Consider the following 24,817-nt stretch of genomic DNA (forward strand, 5'->3'; position numbering starts at 1 on the left):
AATAACTTAAGTCAACAAATATAGGTCACCGAACTGCCTTTAATATGAGTATATGACACATTTGAAAGTGTCTTTTAAAAAAGATTATAAAGACAACAGTGCAGTTATGCATCCCATTTAAAAGATCATAATAATGTATAGCTTGTTTGATACATGCATGAAATATGTGTTAAGTAAAACGGTTGTATGATGTTATTTGTAGCTAATTATTTCGTTATCCCACAGGAAAACTAATAGAAATAATCAAGAAATAAGAAATTGTTATCAGATATATTGAGTTATCTTACTTTGTATACAAATTATATAGTTTTTCATATTTTTACCAAGTATGATAATAATTTTGGACTAGAACATATGGATACAAATGATATGTTCATTTCATGTTAAAACTCAATAAACAGTTACATTGAAAAATAAGAAGATAGGAATACCATGTTTGATATTATTTCATCATATCTTCTTTTTTTTTTGCAAGCCAGACTATAAATCAACATCGTTATATATTTTTGTTTTGTTCAGAAAAATAACATACTCTTTTTCATCATGCACAAATAAGTGCAACAGTAATATAGCGATGTTTGGAAGTCAGAAATCAATTGAGAGAAAATAAATCCGATAACAAACCTGTGAGCATTTATTTATATAGTATTATTGTTTGAATGCACTTGACAATGTGTTTATAAATAATGTTGTAAAAAGATTTTACAGTATCATTTTCCTTATGTTATTTCAGAGTTAAGAGATTTGCCTGTACTTTTTTAAATGTGTGTCCTTTTAAAGATCTACAATTCGTTTAGTTATTTATTTTTCATTTCAAACTAGCATCGATATCATTATTAGGACATTCAGCCAGTCACCCTCAGAATGCACTTGTAGACAACGATGGTTGTATCAAAATTGTATGAAGCACAAAGCTACATGTCAAAAGTACACTAACCAATATATCCAATTGTATATGCTGTAATATTCTGTTGTATTACTTGTTTTGTGTCATCAAATATACATATGAAGAAATGAATGTTACACAATATGAACAATCAAGAATTTAAAATACTCAGCATGATGCAGAGTGATTAAACATTGAAAGACTTGGGTTTAGTATTTTTCCTGTTCGTGTTGGGCTTGATAGACCCTGATATTATCCAACCGTATAGCCTCGATTAACAGGATATTGTCAAGTTAAAAGACTATAAATGACTGCCATACAAATTGATGGAATTTTCATTATTCTCCGTATGTTGCTGCAGTTTTCAAATCTTCAATTGGCGATAAAAGATATTTTGCACTGAATTATGTTTTTGAGCGGGAGTATCTGGAAATTTGTTACAGTCGTAAAGACATCCTTCTAAAACCAAAAGCTGTTGTACTACGGAATTGCATTTCGTCAACTGGTCCTGTTATTTTTTTAGATTGTTTCCATCCAGCAGAAGTTGCCTCTCTTTGGAATTTTAAATCTGATTTCGAGCGGTTTATGCTTGGTGATGAATTGAGTAACTGGTAAAAATCTAGTAAATCATCTATTATATTGCCAAGATTATCCTCTTCATCAATATAAGAAAGCATTTTGTATAAACTTGGTCGTGAATTCCTGTGATATTTTCCACACAGAAATGAACCATTTCTTTTGAAGCAGACATCATTGTATAGTTATACGTGAAACCGATTTAATGTTTATTTTGATGTTCCGCTATAGTTATACGTGTATACGATTTAATGTTAATTTTGATGTTGCTCTATAGTTATACGTGTACACGATTTTATGTTTATTTTGATGTTGCTCTATAGTGACACGTGTATACGATTTTATGTTAATTTTGATGTTGCTCTATAGTTATACGTGTATACGATTTAATGTTAATTTTGATGTTCCGCTATAGTACTAGTTATACGTGTATACGATTTAATGTTAATTTTGATGTTGCTGTATAGTTATACGTGTATACGATGTATTGTTTATTTTGATGTTGCTCTATAGTTATAAATGTATACGATGTATTGTTTATTTTCATGTTGCTGTATAGTTATACGTGTATACGATGTATTGTTTATTTTGATGTTGCTGTATAGTTATACGTGTATACGATGTATTGTTTATTTTGATGTTGCTGTATAGTTATATACGTGTATACGATGTATTGTTTATTTTGATGTTGCTGTATAGTTATACGTGTATACGATGTATTGTTTATTTTGATGTTGCTGTATAGTTATACGTGTATACGATGTATTGTTTATTTTGATGTTGCTGTATAGTAATACGTGTATACGATTTACTGTTTATTTTGATTTTGCTGTTTAGGTATATGACGATACGATTTTGTAATTATTTTGATGTAGCTCTATATAGTTATATATGTCAAAACGATTTACAGAATATCGATGGTGATATCTCATCTACAATTACATCGAAGGGCGTATTTTAGGGTTGTTTTTTTTTAGTTATTATAATTGTTTACTCTTATATTACTTCCCGGTTCCTTCCCGTTTAAAATGTTCAAGTGAAATGTTAATATTTTATTTTATATATATATATATATATACTCTGACAAATTGTATGTTCAATAATATATTTATAGAAATAACTAAATATGTAGACAAATGCATTCAGTAATTGTATTGTTTTATCTTAATTAATCAAAGAGTCGTTCAATTTTAAATTTTAGTTGGTAACTGAACAGTTGGCAATTCGACGTTATACCAACTATTAATGAAAATGTAAATAATATGCTACATATTGTCATTTCATTTTTAATAATTACACTAGACTGGTTGTATTTAACTTCATGGATCGATTTATCATATTCCTGTCATTGTTATATGGGATTGTCATCCCGATCCTGCGTTGTCTGCCTCTAATTATGGAGGACAATGTCACAACCTATTCTAATGCAGTTTCGGTGTGGAACTTCAAGTTATCGAAAACCTTGATTCCAAACAACATCGCATTATCATTTTGGGGAATTGTTGGGAATACCACTGTTATAATAGTTTATAGATTTCGAATGAGGACAAAGTCCGAGGACAGATATTTTATTCCGATACTGGCTGTTTCGGATTTGGCAGGAGCTACAGTTTGTGGTTCGTTCGGAATTGCACTGAATATGATGCAGACAGAATTTGACAACACACGTTTATGCAAGGCCTGGTGGTTTTTTGCAGCTTTTACGCAATATATGTCTGTTTTATTGTTACTTATTATCGCAACACAAAGATATTTTAAAGTATGTAGACCTCAAGGTCATCAAATGAAACAATTCCATAAACGTTTGGCAGTAGTATTGTCTTTTAGTGTCGCCTTTGTATCCGCAGCACCGATAACCGCGCTGTATGGATCAGTTGATTTCCCGAATTCGGACGAAAGTATAGTAGGTACACGATGTAGCAAGTTAAAGGAAGTTAACAAAATGTGGACGCTCCTGTATGGTATTATTATTATATTTATGCTCTTAACGTCTGTGACAGTCATGATTTTTTTCTGCATACGAATTGGGCATAAGGTATACGTTCATTTTAAAAACAAGAACAATTCACATTCATCTGGTAAAGAACAAGTAAGTTCAAATATTGACACAGAAATGCAAACTATCACTTCTGTTGTTGCCAGTGGTGACGGACCTGGGTCGAAGCATAAGGAATCAAATCCAGAAATAGAAAAATATGAACCGGAAGGAATAACGTCTAAAACTAAGTTAAAGGTCAAACATTCAACAGGAAGTTCTGATATAAATAAAAGGCTTGTACATAAATTTACAATTATGTTCATGATGATTAAGATAGTATTTCTAATTAGATATATTCCTAAGGTAATCCTGATAGTAATTGAAGGTCTTAATCCATATTTCTGGCAGAACTTCTCCGACAATGAATGACCCGGAATTCTATTTATTTAAAGAATGTTTATCGTAAACTATGTCATCAATCCGTTTATCTATGCTTTTATGGATTTGGATTTCATAAAAGAAACAAGACAATTGTTTACGTTCAATAGTATAGCCTCGTTTTGGAAGTAGGAAATATCATTGTTTACGTACAATAGTATAGTCTCGTGTTTGAAGTAGATAAAACCTTTCGGACTGATCAGCGGAACCTTAGTTTTCTTAAGTTTCTGATTTTACCTCGAATTTAAAAAAAAATGTAAATTCAATATTATGTCAGTACCGAAACACGGACTACTAGAACGTGTAGAACTAATCATTATGTGAGAATTCACACGGGCAAATGTTGTCCGCCAGCAGCTATATCGATCCAGGGATAACAAATGAAAATACCATTGTATAAAATATATGGTCTTTTTCTGGATTCACATTCGTCAGGAACACTCAAAACTTGGCCAAATATTTGAAAGCCCAGAACGCATTATCAATTGATAACGTGTGGAGCAATATGAACAGAAAGGCCTAAAATTATACAATAGTTCCGAGATTCAATAAAATATTTCGAGGACAATTTTCTGTTTTTCCTTTTCCCGTTTTAGCCATGTTGTTGTACGGTATAAATTGATGCTTGAATTCTATCTGTTAAAGTTGAGTATGATCATATCAAACCCCTTTAGAAATTCCTTGCTACTGGCCTGTTTGCCTTAAGTAACTGTGAGCATTTCTTTATATAGTATTTTTGTTTGAATGTACTTAATATGTTTATAAATATATGTATACAATATTTTTATTTTCATGTGTTAATAAATATATAAAGTATCATTTTCCTCATGATAATTAAGAGCGAAGTGTTTTTCCTGTACTTTTTAATTTGTAATTGAACTAAGTTATTCATTCCTAATTTCAAACTAACATCATAATTATGTCCATCATCCGGTCAGCCTAAGCAAGCAGTTGAAGACAAGTATATCAGGCCTTTTTATAAAAAGACTCATTTTTAGGGAGTTATCTCCCTCTCCAATGAAAATTTCCGTAAGAAATTAAAATTACAAAATTTGAGGTTTCCTCAAGTTAGATTTTATGGGATTTTTTTCTGTGTATATTTTGGGCTTACTGCTATAGGTTAGAACTAAAACATGTTCTGTTGTAATTAGTTTGAGGTTCAAGCTTAGTATAACTGGACTAGAGTATTGTATATAATTCTGGTAAATTCCTCCTAATTTGATTTCACATCATATCAACTGATTGTACAGTAACACAACTGCACGGCAAGTTCGACATTGTTTTGAGAAGGGATTATGGACGATTTAAGTTTAAAAGTACTGTAATATACAAAAATGAGAGAGAAGACGTATATTGAAATCATTACAATTGTAAGCAAGTTTCCTTATATTTATGCAAATGCGAAATGAAATCGAAATTACAAGGAATACACACTGATGTGTTTCAATCATAACAACTAGTTTTTTGTATCAGCAAATACATATGAAGAAATAAATGTTATAAAATATGAACAATCAAGAATTAAAAATACTCTGATGCATATTGATTAAACATTGAAAGACTTGGATGTAGTCTTGTCCCTGTTCGTGTAGAGCCTGATAGACCCGGATATTGGCCAGCCGTGTAGCCTCGATGTCATACTAAAGACTATAAATGACTACAAAACAAAATATTGGAATTTTCATTGTTCTCCGTATGTTGCACATGTTCTGCAGGTGTAACTCCCGCAACCGGCGATTTAATTTCTGTTGCACTAAATTGTCTGTTTTGAGCGAGAGTATCCGGTAATTTCATATTTGTCGTAAAAGACGTCCTTCCAAAACCAAAAGCTGTTGTAACATCAAATCGCCTTTCGTCACCTGGGGCTGCTATTTCTTTATAAGTTGCCCTTCTTTCTGATTTTGTATCTGAATACGAATTGTCTGTCCTCGGCGATGAATTGTCTGTCCTTGGCGATGAATTGTCTGTCCTTGGCGATGAATTGAGTGACTGATGAAAATCTTGTAAATCCTCTATTATATCGTCTAAATTATCTCCTTCGTCAATATGAGGAATGTAGCCATTTTCAGTGAATGTATTTGGTCGTGGATCTCTATGATATATTCCACTTCCAGAAAATGGAATATCCCTTTCTGGTGCAGACATGCGCTTTAATGATTTATGAATACCGGAAATCCAGAGACGTCCACTTGATTTTGATATTCGGCTTTTTCCAACTAAAACGTCATTTTTATGTTCAATTCCAATAACATTGTTATTGTCTGTAATATCGGATTCGGATTTTGATTTTCGGTCGAGCGGAACATTGCCATTCTGAGCTGTGATTTTTGTAGTAAACAACTTAACAGTTCTTGCACTGAGATGTGCCTGAAATGCAAATATATATAGTCTAAAACAACGCCGATTCAATCAAGTTTTTTTTTTCTAACAACGATATTACTTTTTCGAAGTTGAAAAATGTATTTACAAGTAAAACAATAGCTTGCGTCGAATTATGCGCTGTATGTATCATTTCAATATGTGACATCACTGTGACTCTCATCGTGAGACATGGTTAATCAATTTAATTGTACTCTACATAAGAAAATTCCTGTACCAAGTCAGGAATATGACAGTTGTTATCCATTAGTATGATGTTTTTTGTGCTTATGATGTTGCCATTCGATTAAGAACTTATCGTTTTGAATTTTCCTCGGAGTACAGTATTTTTGTTATTTTACTTTCTAATCGTGAGTCATGGTTTATCATTGTTATTTTATTCTACTCGTTAGTCATGGTTCATCATTGTTATTTTATAATAATCGTTACTCATGTTTTATCATTGTTATTTTATTGTAATCGTCAGTCATGGTTCATCATTGTTATTTTATAATAATCGTTACTCATGTTTTATCATTGTTATTTTATTGTAATCGTCAGTCATGGTTCATCGTTGTTATTTTAATCTAATCGTTAGTCATGGTTCATCATTGTTATTTTATAATAATCGTTACTCATGTTTTATCATTGTTTTTTTTATAATAATCGTTACTCATGTTTTATCATTGTTTTTTTATAATAATCGTTACTCATGTTTTATTATTGTTATTTTATAATAATCGTGAGTCATGTTTTATCATTGTTATTTTATTCTACTCGTCAGTCATGGTTTATCATTGTTATTTTATAATAATCGTGAGTCGAGGAAATATTTGTAACGACTATTTACCTGATGTTTGAGTCTTGTACCATTAAGTTTGTGTCTTTGGTGATATCGGACGATCGAATCTAGGTAAGGATACGGCTGATTATCCATATAATACAAGTTATCCTCATAGTTTATCCTGTGATGTTCAACGTAATTCTCTGATCTGTAATATAACAATGCTTTAATAAAATCAGCGTTTTAGTGAAAGGAAAAAAACTGAAGTAAAAAGTTCCCCTCATATGGTTTTGACCTCAGACAATTTGAGCTGTTTAGTTGGTCCTTAATATCCCCGATGACAAAGTGAAGCGTTTAACAACAGTTAAGATAATTTCAAAATGCACTTCATACAACACTGGGTCTAACTTAGGCCGTGTTCACACCAAATTCCATGTACAGTAAACTTGTTTACAATTAGTTTAATGAACTGGACATTGGTTTCACATTAAATTTGTTCACATTTATACACCTTATTTAATTACCTGTACATAAGATTTGTTCACATTTGTAAACTCTATGTCATTTAAAAATGTTTATTACGTAGAATCGAATGAAACGTTTTCGGACAACTTTTCTAGCAGCAAGGGAACGACCATTTGACTCTAGATAGGAGGGATGGAAATATTCCGAACCCCAATTGGATAAAGAAAACAATTCTGGTTTTACAGATGATAAAAAAATATTCTGAATCAAGAGTTTCCCCACACATTATAGTGTTAAATGTTGAAGAGAAAAAAATTGATTACCAGCATCGAAAAAAAAAAAAACCGGAATAAAACGTTTGCGCGGCAAAATTCTGATAATTAAACAAAATGCCCCCCCTCCCTTTTTTTTTAAGTTAAGTGGTTGCTTCTTTATGAAAGCCATTTTGATGATTTGCAGTAGTTTAAAGATACTAAAGATGTCTCGATTAAGCATTAGAAAACGTAGGCTGCAACAGCGTGCTTACAGACGAAGAAGGATATATTAGGGATCACTATATTTCTATCTTTTCTGTTTGTTCAAATGGTATTTCTTCTCCAAGAAGTATTTGGCAAAGGAAGGGGGTAATGTTGGGTTTTTTTTTTTTTTTTACTTTTTAAGTGTAATTTCACGGATCCGAGATACTAGACAAACAATACATTTACCTCACACTTTTTAAGTAATGCATTTATGAGTGAATCGTTGTTTGAGTAAAGACCAGTGGCAAATATTTCTGTGTAAGTCAAGTCGATTCGGAAAGACCTTAATTTTCAAATGAATTATGTGTTTGGCAATGATACTGATTTGAGTCTTGATAAGGGCTTAATAAAGTTACGTTAAGTTTTATTTCTAAACAAAACAAATAAATATATCAAGTTGAGACAAATATTTCTGTAAAGAAAAAAGTAAAATCACAAAAATACTGAACTTAGAGGAAGATCAATTGGGAAAGTCCATAATCACATGGCAAAATCAAATAACAAAACGCATCAAAAACGAATGGACAAAAACTGTCATATTCCTGACTTGGTACAGGCATAAAGAACTTCATAAATAATTGCTATAAATATCAATTTTATTAAAAAAAATCGTTTCTTCCTTAAATATGCATGGTGAAACTAATGTTTTAAATGCCTAGTTTTGTGTACACTTAATCTACACAAGGCCTACATCGAGTATCGACTGCATGTAGACAAAACATGATTTACACTACATGTAAACATTGAGTTTTATCAATGGGAACGTAATTTTGTTTAGTTTACGTGTGAGTTACACTTACACAACACCGAGTTTAGGTCAATGTGAACACGGCCTTAGCCACTTCCTACAACACTGTGTCTAACTCAGACACTTCATACAACACTGGGTCTAACTTAGACACTTCCTACAACACTGGGTCTAACTTAGGCACTTCATACAACACTGGGTCTAACTTAGACACTTCATACAACACTGGGTCTAACTCAGACACTTCATACAACACTGGGTCTAACTCAGACACTTCATACAACACTGGATCTAACTTAAACACTTCATACAATACTGGGTCTAACTTAGACACTTCATACAACACTGGGTCTAACTCAGACACTTCATACAACACTGGGTCTAACTCAGACACTTCATACAACACTGGATCTAACTTAAACACTTCATACAACACTGGGTCTAACTTAGACACTTCATACAACACTGGGTCTAACTTAGACACTTCATACAACACTGGGTCTAACTTAAACACTTCATACAACACTGGGTCTAACTTTGACAGTTCATACATCACTGGGTCTAACTTAGACACTTCACACAACACTTGGTCTAACTTAGACAGTTCATACAACACTGGGTCTAAGACACTTCATACAACACTGGGTCTAACTTAAACACCTCATACGACACTGGGTCTAACTTAAACACCTCATACAACACTGGGTCTAAGACACTTCATACAACACTGGGTCTAACTAAGACACTTCATACAACACTGGGTCTAACTTAGACACTCCATACAACACTGGGTCTAACTTAGACAGTTCATACAACACTGGGTCTAACCTAGACACTTCATACAACACTGGGTCTAACTTAAACACTTCATACAACACTGGGTCTAACTTAAACACTTCATACAACACGGTCTAACTTAGACACTTCATACAATACTGGGTCTAACTTAGACACTTCATACAACACTGGGTCTAACTTAACCACTTCATACAACACTGGGTCTAACTTAGACACTCCATACAACACTGGGTCTAACTTAGACAGTTCATACAACACTGGGTCTAACTTAAACACCTCATACAACACTGGGTCTAAGACACTTCATACAACACTGGGTCTAACTAAGACACTTCATACAACACTGGGTCTAACTTAGACACTTCATACAACACTGGGTCTAACTTAAACACATCATACAACACTGGGTCTAAGACACTTCATACCACACTGGGTCTAACTAAGACACTTCATACAACACTGGGTCTAACTTAGGCACTTCATACAACACTGGGTCTAACTTAGACACTTCATACAACACTGGGTCTAACTCAGACACTTCATACAACACTGGGTCTAACTTAGACACTTCATACAACACTGGGTCTAACTTAAACACTTCATACAACACTGGGTCTAACTTTGACAGTTCATACATCACTGGGTCTAACTTAGACACTTCACACAACACTTGGTCTAACTTAGACAGTTCATACAACACTGGGTCTAAGACACTTCATACAACACTGGGTCTAACTTAAACACCTCATACGACACTGGGTCTAACTTAAACACCTCATACAACACTGGGTCTAAGACACTTCATACAACACTGGGTCTAACTAAGACACTTCATACAACACTGGGTCTAACTTAGACACTCCATACAACACTGGGTCTAACTTAGACAGTTCATACAACACTGGGTCTAACCTAGACACTTCATACAACACTGGGTCTAACTTAAACACTTCATACAACACTGGGTCTAACTTAAACACTTCATACAACACGGTCTAACTTAGACACTTCATACAACACTGGGTCTAACTTAGACACTTCATACAACACTGGGTCTAACTTAACCACTTCATACAACACTGGGTCTAACTTAGACACTCCATACAACACTGGGTCTAACTTAGACAGTTCATACAACACTGGGTCTAACTTAAACACCTCATACAACACTGGGTCTAAGACACTTCATACAACACTGGGTCTAACTAAGACACTTCATACAACACTGGGTCTAACTTAGACACTTCATACAACACTGGGTCTAACTTAAACACATCATACAACACTGGGTCTAAGACACTTCATACCACACTGGGTCTAACTAAGACACTTCATACAACACTGGGTCTAACTTAGACACTTCATACAACACTGGGTCTAACTTAGACACTCCATACAACACTGGGTCTAACTTAGACAGTTCATACAACACTAGGTCTAACTTAGACAGTTTTAGTAGTTTTAGTAGTTCCCTATTATAGTTTTAAAGCTATCCAACGTTTCATATGTTTTTCTTTCAAAACTTTTGGTCAGATGCGAAATTGACGAGACTTATTCCAAAAACATATCATACGTTATTATATATCATAACGAATTCACACGATTTCAACATTTATAATCATTCTGATATTTGTTTCGAGTCACAAGGGATATGGACCTCTATAAATAAGTTCAAATTGTTGATATTATTGTACGTTTTTTTTATATTCCTGTATACTTAAATATTTCTATATACAATCTAATGTTCATTTAAGTTAAATGTAAATTATCACATAACTTCCTGGTTCCGAATCCATTCAAAATTACTCATGTGAAATATTGATATTTACTTTTTTATATATATATTCAGTCAACTTTTATATTTTAGATGTAAATATTAGTAGTAATGACCACATCTGTACACAAAGCTATTTTGGTATAGTGTTGTTGGTTTTTTTCTTTATTAACATTTAAATTTCAAATTTTAGTTCGTGAAACAGTTGGCCATTGAACATTTTTGTCAAATACTAATTAAAATATAAATGAGATACTTGAGGTTTTTCTTTAAGTGTTAAAAATCACACTTGACGGGTTGTATTTAACTTGATGGATCGCTTTAAAATATTTCTCTTGCGGAACTAAATTCATTGTTAGCTCTAAATGTCATCCCGATTCTGTGTTTTCAGCCTCTAATTATGGAGAACAATGCAACATATTCTAACGCAGTTTCGGTGTGGAACTCGAAGTTATCGAAAATCTTGATTCCAAACAATATCATATTATCCCTTTATATATTTTTTGGAATTATTGGGAACACCACTGTAATAATAGTTTACCGATTCCGAATGAGGAAAAAGTCCGAAGACAGATATTTTATTCCAATATTGGCTGTTTCGGATTTAGCGGGAGCTACAGTTTGTGGTTCGTTCGGAATTGCGCTAAATATGATGCAGACAGAATTTTACAACAAACATTTATGCAAGGCTTGGTGGTTTTTTGCAGCTTTTACGACATATATGTCTATTCTATTGTTACTGATTATCGCAACACAAAGGTATCTTAAAGTATGTAGACCTCAAGGACATCAAATGAAACAATTCCATAAACGTTTAGCGGTAGGATTGTCTGTATGTCTCGCCTGTGTACTAGCAGTACCGACAACCGCCTTGTATGGATCAGTTGATTTTCCGAATGCGGACGGAAGTGTTGTAGGTGCGCGCTGTAGCAAGTTAAAGGAAGTTAACAAAACGTTGACGCTACTGTATGGCGTAATTATTATTGTTATTCTCTTGACTTCAATGACAGTCATGATTTTTTTCTACAGTAGAATTGGGCATAAGGTATACGTTCATTTCAAGTACAAGAAACGTTCACATTCATCTGGTAAAGAACTAACAAGTTCAAATATTGAAGAAATGCACACTGTCTCGTCTGTTATTGTCAGTGACGAACATGTAACAGAACACAAGGAATCAGAAAGAGAAAAACATGAACCGGAAGTAATTACAACTAAAACTAAGTCAAAGGTCAAACATTCAACAGGAAGTGCTGATATAAATAAGAGGCTTGTACATAAATTTACAATTATGTTTATGATGATTACGATAGTATTTCTAATTTGCTATATTCCTAAAGTAATTTTGATAGTGATAGAAGGTCTAAATCCATATTTCTGGCAGAACTTCTCCGACAATGAACTACCCGGAATTCTATTTATTTATAGAATGTATATAGTAAACAACGTCATCAATCCGTTTATTTATGCTTTTATGGATATCGATTTCCGGAAAGAGACCAAAAAATTGTTCAGTTTCAATACTTTAACCTCGTGTCTAAAATAAACAAAACGTTGTTTTCGTGTCATGTTTAGAGAAGGCAAAGCGTTGTTTACATGTCATGTCTGAAGTAAACAAAACGTTGTTTATATTTCATGTCTAGGTAGACAAAACGTTGTTAACATGTCGTGTCTGAAGTAGACAAAACTGTTGTTTATATTTCATGTCTAAGTAGACAAAACGTTGTTGACATGTCATGTCTGAAGTAGACAAAACTGTTGTTTATATTTCAAAGCGTAGTTTATATTTCATGTCTGAAAAATACAAAAACTTTGTGTAAGTGTCATGTCTGAAGTAGACAAATCGTTGTTTACATTTCATGTTTGAAGAAGACAAAACGTTGTTTACGTTTCATGTGTCTGAGGTAGACAACACGTTGATTAATTACATGTTATGTTTGAAGTAGACCAACCACACTGTTCATGTAAGTCTAAAATAGAAAAACCGTTGGTTTCATGTTGTGTGTAAAGCAAACAATTACATTTGCTTACATGTTATGCGTTTTGTACATGAAAATGTTGTCTCCGTTACATGTTATGTTTATAATGTACAAAAACTTTGTTTACATGTTGTCTGAAGTACAAAAATATTTTGTACTTGTTATGTCTATTATATGTTGATGTCATTGCTGGTGAGGTTTTTAATTCCAAGAGGGTATCACTTCCCCAGTGGTCAGCACTTCTGTGCTAACATGAATTATCCTTGATATGGTCATATTTATAAATTTACTTTTTACAAAACTTTTTTTCTGAAATACTAAGGATTTTCTACCTCAGGAATAGATAACGTTAGCTTTATTTGGCAAAACCTTTTTTTATAATTTTGGTCCTCAATGCTATTCAATTTCGTACTTTATTGGGCCTTTTTAACTTTTTTGGATTCGAGCGTCACTGATCGATGAGTCTTTTGCAGACGAAACGCGCGTCTGGCGTAAATATAAAACTTTATCCTGGTATCTATAATGAGTTTAATTAGACAAACATCATCTTTTTTTTCATAAACACTTTGTCTACATGCTATGCCTGAAGTATACTAAAATGTTTTGTACTGTAGACCAAGTGGAGTGTGTCTTTTGATGTTTTTTTTTTATCTAATGTAGAATGTTATGAATCTTTTGTACGCAACCGCTGTCTGTGTAATGACTATAAATGTATAACTTATGTGTCAAAAATATAGATTTTTTTTTTATTAAAAAAGTCCACCGTTTATCCCTGGGCGATGGATCATTGTAAGCACACAGCCCCTTGTGTATACTTCCCTGTGTTATACAATGTAAATTATATTTAGGTGATTTTCAATAAATGTATTTTAAGTCTTAAACCAAAACAAAAAAAAAAACAAAAAAATTTGTACATGCAGTACTATAACCTCTATTTGAAATTGATGTAAAAGTTATGAATGATAATCGCATAGATTATTGATAGCGTTTATATATATTTTATACTTCTGATGTCATTAGAGAACTTCAAATAGTACGAAAGCTTTTAGAAACTCCCTCGTTATTTTCACATTCTACTTTATATGCTTTTGTGACTACCTTCATGTGTTATTGGGACATTTTGATTATAATGATTTATTGTTCTCTATACCTTCGTAAAAATTGATTTATGCAGAAAACTGAATGCATACAAAGGGAAGTAATCAAAACAAATTCAGTTAAACTCATTTAAAGTCAATAAAAATGTTAATGTTAAATTCCTTTCAAATTCTGGTGATAATGTCAAATATAATTCAGCATCATTTCAAAAGAAGGGCGGAATACACAATGTATCTTATCCCACAATATCAAATAACTATCTCACAATATTAAATAACTGATTTTATTAACTCTTCAAACATGACAGTTATGTGTTACTTTTACATAAACTTAACAAAAGCGTGCATATTATGAAAAGCTATAGTGTTCTCTCCTCAGACGTGAACAATTCCCGCCAACATTTGGAATATCAAAAATTTATCATTGATCATACGTCGATATCATTATGATTACACATAAAACCAAGTGTTGGAGACAATAATCAAAAAAATGTATGCCCCATTTTTGTGCATTATGTTTTCTGGTCTGTGCATCCGTTTGTCTGTTCGTCCGTCCGTCTGTTCCATTTCATGTTAAAGTTTTGGTCAAGGTAGTTTTTGATGAAGTCCAATCAACTTGAAACTTAGTACTAATGTTCCCTATGATATGATTTTTCTAAATTGATGCCAAATTAGAGTTTTGATCCAAAGTTTAGAACATATAAAATGATAGTGGGGCATCCGTGTACTATAGACACATTGTTGTTTGTATATACTTCTATTATGCTGTACCATGGTTGACATCTGGTGTTATATCAAAATGTAAATAAGCAACAAAAATCATTCATATATGTACAGCTGTTCAATAAACCAAAGTTTGTAGTGAAGGTTTTAATGCCTTTTCTTGTGTCGATGAAAATTTTATAAAAAGACAAAAACGTAGTTGAACTTTATTGCCGATATGAAATTAGAAAAAAAAATTACAAAGACGGAAGAGGTCTTAGAATTAATGTGTTTTAAGCGCTGTATTTAATTAACTGGTAGCAAAGATATCGGTTTCGCTACTTTTTTTGTTGGAAATTTGCAGCACTTAAGCTTTGTCCATCCATTTCATTATAGTGTATACAACCACCTAGTAATACATTACACTTTCAAGCTACAACATGTTGTTTCGTACACGTAATGTCAAGAGATATATCCTGGGACCAGTGATAAACTTGATCATATAAAACAGTTGTCACCCAACATAATATGTAATAATGTTATCTGATGTATTGATATAATGTCTACCGATAATAAATCTTCGTCCTGTGTAAATACTGTGTTAGGTTTATTTCATATTTATATCCAAAGTGAGTGTACCCGGTATTTCAAGTGATCTTATGTTTTATAGCTACTACATTTTTCGTCAGGTATTCCAGACGTTTTGTTGCAACCTCAAGACATTTTTCATCGAAAAAAATAGCAACGTTTTCTCGTTTGAATTGTTTTTCATTTGTCATTTCGGGGTCTTTTATAGCTGACTTTGCTGTTTTGGGATTTGCTCATTGTTCAAGGCCATACGGTGACCTATAGTTGTTAATTTCTTTGTCATTTGATCTCTTGTGGAGAGCTGTCTCATTGGAAATCATACCATTATTTTGAAAAATAAGGGGGAAAATAAAGTACTAAATACACAAGAACCCTACATATGAAACTATGAAAAGCGTAGAAATGTATTATTTTTTAGTCGTACGGGTTTATCGTTTTGGAACTGTCCTTGTGTGCAGTTTTGCAGTGTCAATTTACAGTAGACGTTTTAAGATTTTGCTTACAATACAACTTCAGCATGTTACACTCGAACTGTGATTCAAAAATATAATTTAATTGGTCTCTTTTGTCGTTATGAGTTTTGCACGTTTTTGAAGTCCTTTCAGTAATTCATAGTTGCTTTCATATACGTCATTTAGGTCTCTGGTGGGTAGATGTTATATTGGCAATCTATTTTTATACCGTTTAAGGATATTTCCTTGTTTATTCACCACACAATTGAAATAAATAATTCTGTAATTTGAAAATGTCAAGAGTAACCAGGTATTTTCCGCTTGGAACTTTTAAATTACAATAAATCATGCTGTAAATATATAGACTCCCGCATGTACAAAGGTACTTTTTACTTTGTGTTTCAAGCTTTCTCGTTTACTTTCGGCTTTAAGTGCAGACTAATTCCTATCTAAATGAACGATACAGTTAGGAAAGACAGACTAAAGTAAAATGAAATGAGAATTGTTTTAATAAAGATAACAAATGTGTTTAAGTTAGATACAATTTGTTTACTTGAATAAAACAAATAGCTTTAGCATTTGAAATACTTCATCAATAATAGATTTAAAAGGTAGACGTAATAAAAATCAAAAGAGCTGAAAGCTCTGAGGAAAAATGACGCCACTGTCTCGAATATTGGGATAGTTTTTATGCAAGTCTTGATTTTCACATACCTTAATTAGTTTAACAATGCAACATGTCTCGTAAGCATATAATTGATATTTGTATATGTGTGTGTGTGAAGTGAAGGTGACAACTGGCTGTGTTTTTTTAAACACAAATGAATAGGTCAAGACTACCTGAATTGTACAAATAAATACCGTAGAAAGGCTTGTATATTTCTCACTGGTACATAGTCTGAATCCGTGTCCGTTCGCGCCCATTCACGTTTGCGCCCACTCATGTTCGCCCCCTTTCACTTTCACACCCTACATGTTCGCACCCAATCTTAATTGGTTTTGTGTTCAATAACTCTGTAAGCAAGTGTTTTCTTATAAGTATAATTGTTGTCATTGTCTCAAAAATAAAGTGTTGAATAAATCTTAATCATGTTTTGGATAGGGTATTGTTAAAAATAATAACAATCCTTTCTAAATAAAGTGGTATTTTGTCAACGTTTTATTTTGTGTTGAATAACTCTTAATCATGTTTTGGTTAGTGTATTGCTATAACTTTGTTTCATTGACTTGTTTCAAAATGAAGTGAGATTCTGACTATGTTTTTTTCTGTGTGTTGAATAAATTTTATCATGTTTTGGTTATAATAGTGGATTGCTATATTTTAGTTCCTATATTTTATTGCTTCGTTGTTTCAGATCAAAGGGACCAAGCTGTTAAAAACAATTATCTTTTGTGTTTTTCCTTTAAAATCTTCAATGTTTTACTCATACCAAGCTATAAATACATTCAGTATTTACACCAAAGCAATTTAAAACAACAATCATGATTTTCCTATTATTCAACTTGAATTTGAATCAAAATTGGGCGCGAATGAGTAGAGTGCGAACGGACCTTGGGTGCGAACGTGCGAGCTGCGAACATGTAGGGTGCGAAAGTGTATTGGGCGCGAACAGACCTGATACCACAGTCTGAACCCCCTTCTCCCACAAAATATTAAGTAAATAATCTTTTTGTTACTGTTATCAAAGGTCTAATGAAACTCAGGTAATTTCAAACATTTGTCAAAGAATTCTAGTCAAACCGGTACCTGGTTAAATTGGCACCTGGACAAATCAGCACCTGGTTAAATCGACACCTGATATAGTCAATTCGTCACCCATGTTAAATATATATTTTTAACAGGCTATGTTAATTTTTTTCTGGGACGCCCAGAAAAAAAAAAATATCCTACCCAGACGTCATAATTATTTGGACTAATACATGAGATATTGGATATTTTTATGCATTATTTTAACCAGTTGAGCCTTTTACAGGATTGTTGGTTTAATGCTGTTTAAATTTTACTGAAAAAAACACCTTAAATTTGCTAATTATTTGGCATGAAAGTTTGATTTATTGAAAGGGACTCATAGTTTTCCATTTTATTTTAATAATTGTCTAATTGTTAAAACAACAGTTGGGTAAGGGATTCGTTGTTTACCTTTATACACAACAACATAGTCACTTTGGTTTCCTTATTTACCTAAATACACAACAACATATTCACTATGTACTTGGTAACAGTTATTAATTAATTGAATAGAAAATATTATAACAAATATTATTGGATGCCGAATTGACGTCAAATAGGTGCCGATTTGACTAGATGCCAATTTAACCAGGTGCCGACTTAACTTGTACGTTTCAATTCCTCTGCGATCGTTTGCGGTATTTTCTTGAGAAAACCTATTTTCCATCATCAAAGAGAAGAAGAAACTGCTTGAAAATGATTCTGGAACGCTTCATGATTGTTAAAATAAGTTTAATTCACTCAAATAACAATTTTGAAACTTGCGATGTTTAAACAGGAAGTTTCAAAAGCACGTGTAAAAGAAGAAATTAACCGGTGAGAGTGGAAATCCGTACATGACAGATATCACTATAGTACGACTTTGAAAGTAAAACAGTTCCATCCTTTTGTAAAACAGTCTTTAATATACCTATCACATTAACGTTTGAAGGGTCTTAAGCTTATTCAAACCATATAAGTCGGTATGAAACACCAAAACGGAATGAACCATTACCGATTACGTTTTGTAGTTTACAAATTCTAAACTGGTTCCCGTCAAACTACAACACTTTGTTCGAGTGTAGTGGAATACAAGCAGGAACCAGTTTGTTTGTATAGTAAATTATGAAACCGAGTGTAAACTGGTTCCTGGCTGATAACTACACAATGATCATGCATAATGATAACACAAGCAGATTCCAGTTTGTATGGAAAATAGTAAATACGAAACCAAGCGCGGTAGGCAGAGAAATGTTATGAAGTTCAGGTCGGCAGTTATGGAACAATGACTGCGTCATTTTCCAAAAACTGACTATGAGGTATTGGCTGTGATCATTATTGAAGGCCGTACGATGACATATAGCTGTTAATATCTGTGTCATCTGGTCTCTTGTGAATAGTTGTTTAATTGGCAACCATACCACATCTTCTTTTCATAAATAAAATAGTATATTTGACCTCTGTTATTCTTCGAAAAAAAATATGGTGATGACTCCCTGGCCATCTAATTTATATAGTATCATTTTTCGTAGGTACGTATTTTAGTTTAAATGTTCAGTTGAAAGACAGATTTTTGTGATCATGAAACTTACTGACGTTAAGAATATAAAACCTATTACACACAATTGAAAAATTCTTCATACATGGTTTAGTTTCTTTCAACAATCAACGTTTTCTAAAAATGATTTGAATAGTTGGGTTAAGAAAAATTTATATGTGACCTAAGTTTTTCTTATCCCTCGTCAAACGTTTGATGTAGTTTGTTGTATTGATAATCAACATACAATTAAGTATGTTCGCTCCTCTTTGTTTTTGATTTTTTATCAGATATTCGGAATCCTCTGGTTTTAGCCATGTATTTCCATTAAAAAAATATCTCCACTCACCCCTACTTTTCTTTTCATAAAAGTTTAAAAACCATATTTGAAAATCCTATAAAATCCTTGTTGTTTTTGTATATCTTTTGAAAGAAAAAGGCTGACAATGTTAAATATATGAAAAGTCTAGAGAGAATTATTTCCCGCCAAATTTGCAATGGCTTATATCTCGAAAACAAGAACACGGGCTCTTCATTTTTTGTCTGCTTTTTGAGCTCCTTTAATTGTATACTATTAATTCATAACAGTCTTTTAAAAAACTTGTTATTTTGAAACAAAGTAGCGAACATCCTCAATACAATAAAGATACATTATATTTGCTTCATTGATCCTATCAGATTCATTATCACAGATATAAGAGGTACATTCTCATTGGTTCTTACCTTAATGAAAGATACATCCTATCAGATTCATAATCACGATATAAAAGGTACGTTCCCATTGGTTCAAATCTTAATACTGATTCAGCGTCGTCCTTACTAAACAATATAGCGCTTAATCTGCAAAAGAGAAAAAAACATGTATAATTGAATAACGAAAAAAATATCCGCAAACATAAACTGTTGCTTTTTGGTAAAAAAAATTCAAACATCAAACATTCGGCTTGTATTTTTTTCGTTTTTAATGACTTCGAGCAATACCATTGAATATAAAATGTAAATTATGATTTCATTCGCTATCCTGTACGCATGTCCACAAAATGTCGACAATCGGCAACTGGAATATAACGTCGACTTTGTTGATATTAACATCTACAACTATCTCTGGAATATAAACGTGGACTTTGTTGATATTAAAATCTACAACTATCTCCGGGACATTGTCTCCTTGATAACTCGAATTATCGAGTAAAACTCCTGTAGAAATATGTGCAAAAGATAATGCCATTGAATTCATTAGTCTTGACCGATTTCTAAATGCTTGAAACCCACTTTGCATTCGCTTGAATCGGTAACTTTGTCTTATTGTGGTTTTTGTATCGGTCGTACGACGAATTATACACGTGCACCATACACTTGCTCATGTGCACAATAGTTTAAGTGTAATGTAAATATCTATTGTACTGAGGTAAATGTATTTACTTGTATCCTTTGGGTTTAGAAACTCTCAAATCAACGAGATAAGAGAACAAATACGAAACTTTCTTCGTTGTTCCATGCCAACAGACATTATGGTATAAAATACACTATGTATATCAGATGTTTTCTGATAGTATAGGTGAAAACCAGTCAACCAGTTAAGGAAGACAATTTACATAATTAACATAATCGTTAGGTCAAAATGTCCAAATATCGTCGGGGCACTGCTTATGTTATAATAGAATCATAATAAAAGTACTATGATGTTTCGTGTTAGCAGCAAAAGAATTATATGCAACAGTGGAGCGGAGGAGTAGGTACTAGTATATTACAAAATGATACTAACTCCGTCAATCCAAAGACTGGTCTGATTAAATACCTACCCTATCCCAATATGTATATATTTAAAAAAAAAAAAACCAACAATATTATTAAACCGAGCATGATTCTGTCTAAGATAGTTTTGGGAAAGAAGGTTCGGTAAACGAGAGGTGAAGGATACCAGAGGGACATTCAAATTCACTTTGAGTCCGAAAGTAAAAAAAGTGAAGAAAGTTGTCTGTTCTTTAGACTTGTATAACTCGTAGTTTGTCAAGTATGAAGTTTACCGTACAAGACAAGTGTATTCACTTGTAGGGTACCACACTGCATTAAGACAAGTCGTACTTTGAAGGTTACCAACATGAATAGGACAAGTGGGAGTCTGTGTTACAAACTTGTAAGGTACATAAGTGTACCAAGAGATCGAGTGGCGTATTGGACAAGTGTGTTAACTTGTAAGTAGATATATGAAGATGAGGTGTGAGTGCCAATGAGACAACTCTCCATCCAAATAACAATTTATAAAAGTAAACCATTATAGGTCAATGTAAGGCCTTCAACACGGAGCCTTTGCTCACACCGAACAACAAACTATAAAGGACCCCAAAATTACTAGTGTAAACCATTCAAACGGAAAACCAACGTTCTAATCTATATAAAAAACGAGAAAGGAGAAACACGTATAAATTACATAAACAAACGACAACTGCTGTACATCAGATTCCTGACTTAGGACAGGTGCAAACATGTGGAGCGGGATTAACCGTTTTAATGGTACCAAACCTTCTCCCTTTTTCCGATACAATAGCATAACATCACAATATAGAAAACACACGCTAAAATAGCAATTGGCAGGCTTAACTCAATCAAAAAACGTAAATCAAGTCCAAACAAAGCCATGGCAAAACACCACCGCGAAATATTTAACCCTTCGAAATTAATCACTTTTGAAAAAAACGGTTTTAATAATATAAACAGGTAAATGAAAAATAACTTTGTCGTTTTAGGTATACTACTTTTGTGTATAAAATTCTTCCAATAATTAGGAATAACAAGAAAGATCTGTCATATAAATACATAATTTAACAAGGGTGAATATCAACAATAAAACTATACAATTAGAGCTAGCTAAAACTTTCCTGTACAGATTTAAGGAGAATAATCTTGAAGTTCATAAAAATGTAGTACGAAGAAGAGAAAATTAGTAGATATTCCAAATAATCAAAGCTTGTATATATAGATAAGATCCATATTTTCTACGTTTGAAAATGCCTGTACCAAGTCAGGAATATGACAGTTCTTGTCCATTCGTTTTTGATGCGTTTTGTTATTTGATTTTGCCATGTGATTATTGACTTTCCGAATTGATTTTCCTCTAAGTTCAGTATTTTTGTGATTTTACTTTTTAATATAAAATAACAAAAAAGCATTATAAACAGTATCAACAGGTCGAATTAACAAGAAAATTCGATTTGAGAATACTCGCAGTTACTGACAGCTAGTTAAAAGCCAAAAACAATTAATAATAAAAAAAAACATGCATCAGAGACTAAAATCAACTAAAACACATCCCAGGGATTTAGTATTTTAACGCCATGAACAGTCAGAGAAGACATGACTTGTGCAATGCCAAAAATAAATGTATCGATAGGTAGTAGGATAGTCAGGAGCGACTTCTATAAAGATAAAAATTAACGTGTGTGTGTCTCTATAAGTACATATTGTACCAAGAGACCAATTAGTTCCTGACCCAGGACAAATTTGTAATGGTACAAATTTGTACTAGTATATATATTTTAATTAGAATAGTCATATATATCGTATATTAGAGAACGCAAAGAACAGTTGTACATATTTTGGTTCATTGACGTTAATTTATGAATAAAGTTTACTTGTTTAATATTTTGTAAATATAATCATTTTGGACCCAGTATTAAACTTGTAACGAACTCATTCTAAAATAGAAATAGACACGCTAACCCTGTGTACACGCTACACAGGATTTTGAACCTAATTTTTCAAAATTTTCTTTGGGGCATAACCCCCCCCCCCCCCCCCCCCCCCCCTAGCAAGTTGTTGCTCACTTCTTTTTAGATGTATTTGCTTTCCTTTTTCCAGCAATAAAACTCAAGTCAATTAACAGAGCACTTATATCTACAAAATATAAAACGGATCTTGACCATTAACCATGACCACAATTTCCTGCTAATGCATGGCCCGAGGACTCCGTATCAAAAGACTATACATATCTATTTATATATAAAGGTCCTTATGACTTGCAGCGTATTGGTTTACCTTACAAAGCACTCATGTCAAATGCAAAAAAAGGAAATAATTCATATAAAGATGAAGACCGATGCATATTATAATTTTCCAAATAAGGTTCGGTGGGCACATTAGAAATATGATCCTCCGTAATATACACATTTTTTAAAAATGCCATTCGTATGATAAATCAAAATATAGTTATAAATACTAAATCATGGTGAAGGTTGACGCCTGTCAAAAGGTTTAAACCCGCTGCATTTGTTTGCACCTGTCCTAAGTCAGGAATCTTTTGATCAGTAGTTGTTGTTTGTTAATGTGGTTCATATAAGTGTTTATCGTTTCTCGTTTTTTATATAGATTAGACCGTTGGTAGAAAAAGCAACAGAACAAAATCAAAAGTGCTTTCCACATGAATGCAGGAACATGGAAAGACATAATTATTTGTATCAGATAATAACTTAACAGTCGGAAACCCGGTTGAAATAGAACAAAAGAATCGAAGCTCTTTGTTAGAGAAGGCGATAAATGCTCACTGTAATGTTTACTATAGTGACAAAAATTTTAAAAGTTAATAGAAAAAAACAAAATTACAATTTTCTTCTCAATTACGAAGTGTTTTATTTTAAAAACACCATTTGCATAAGTTTTCAATTTATCTAGTACATAGTTAAGCAGAACAATTAGATATCAAGTCGACGACATGGGTATCTTTCAAGTTGGATGTAGAAAATGCATAACCTCCGATTTCTTTTTTTTTTTAAATTTACCAAGGACGGCAAACGTATCAATCTATTAGTTCAGTAATTTTCGTGTCTGCCCTTCCATTATGTGACTCAAGAAAAAATTCCAAAAAAAGGGTAACAATTGTATCGAAAAGAGAGAATCGAGTGCACCTTTTTATGTTATGGCGTGTTTGAGTTGAATATGTTGTCTTGATATCGTACGAAGCAAGAATATTTCATACATCGTCTCGCTTCAGATTCTATCATTTTTATATATCAAAGCTACAGGTTGACTTTATAACATACAAAAAATCACAGTACTAAAAGATGAAATATATGGGTCAAGTGAAATACCTATCTAATGAATCACAAAAACAGAGTAGGTGTGTTCGAATAGCTATTTTTTACTGAACGTACTTGACGACAGTCTTTCAAGTTGGATGATGTAAATGCATATCTTCTAAAAATTATAATTTTTTGTGTGTGATAACTAGGGTTTATAGTCTTCAACCACTAAACAAATCTAGTCTGCCCTTCCACGAAATATTTAATTAGAATTTTTTTTAGATGTTTTTGATTTTTCGAAAATTCCACCTGACAACCGATCAGAAAATAGTTTTAAGTTGAATTTATGCAGACAAGATCATTAACTGATGCTCATTAGGTAGTTGATACATTTGTCTTAGAAAATATAACTGACA

General features: G+C 32.6%; 3 protein-coding genes across 3 annotated transcripts in view; 2 read left to right on the plus strand and 1 right to left on the minus strand.

Annotated features, from left to right (window-relative positions):
- Positions 1-2,802: 2,802 nt before the first annotated feature.
- On the plus strand, positions 2,803-4,446 carry LOC139529742 (cholecystokinin receptor-like). The gene has a single exon (XM_071325612.1). The coding sequence runs from the start codon at positions 2,859-2,861 to the stop codon at positions 3,867-3,869; it is 1,011 nt and encodes a 336-aa protein (XP_071181713.1). The 5' UTR covers positions 2,803-2,858; the 3' UTR covers positions 3,870-4,446.
- Positions 4,447-5,227: 781 nt separating this feature from the next.
- The window catches only part of LOC139529740 (uncharacterized), a 34,520-nt gene continuing 14,930 nt past the window's right edge, over positions 5,228-24,817 (minus strand). Inside the window, exons 2-4 of the mRNA XM_071325611.1 lie at positions 20,110-20,226; positions 7,087-7,228; positions 5,228-6,245 (exon numbers count right to left, since the gene is read on the minus strand). Coding sequence (XP_071181712.1) covers positions 5,526-6,245; positions 7,087-7,228; positions 20,110-20,226 — 979 coding nt within the window. The 3' untranslated portion in view covers positions 5,228-5,525. The remainder of the gene's footprint in view (positions 6,246-7,086; positions 7,229-20,109; positions 20,227-24,817) is intronic.
- LOC139529739 (cholecystokinin receptor-like) lies at positions 11,604-15,316 on the plus strand. Its single transcript, XM_071325610.1, has one exon. The coding sequence runs from the start codon at positions 11,724-11,726 to the stop codon at positions 12,867-12,869; it is 1,146 nt and encodes a 381-aa protein (XP_071181711.1). The 5' UTR covers positions 11,604-11,723; the 3' UTR covers positions 12,870-15,316.

The sequence above is a fragment of the Mytilus edulis genome, chromosome 7 (assembly GCF_963676685.1).
Source record: "Mytilus edulis chromosome 7, xbMytEdul2.2, whole genome shotgun sequence".
NCBI classification, from domain to species: domain Eukaryota; kingdom Metazoa; phylum Mollusca; class Bivalvia; order Mytilida; family Mytilidae; genus Mytilus; species Mytilus edulis.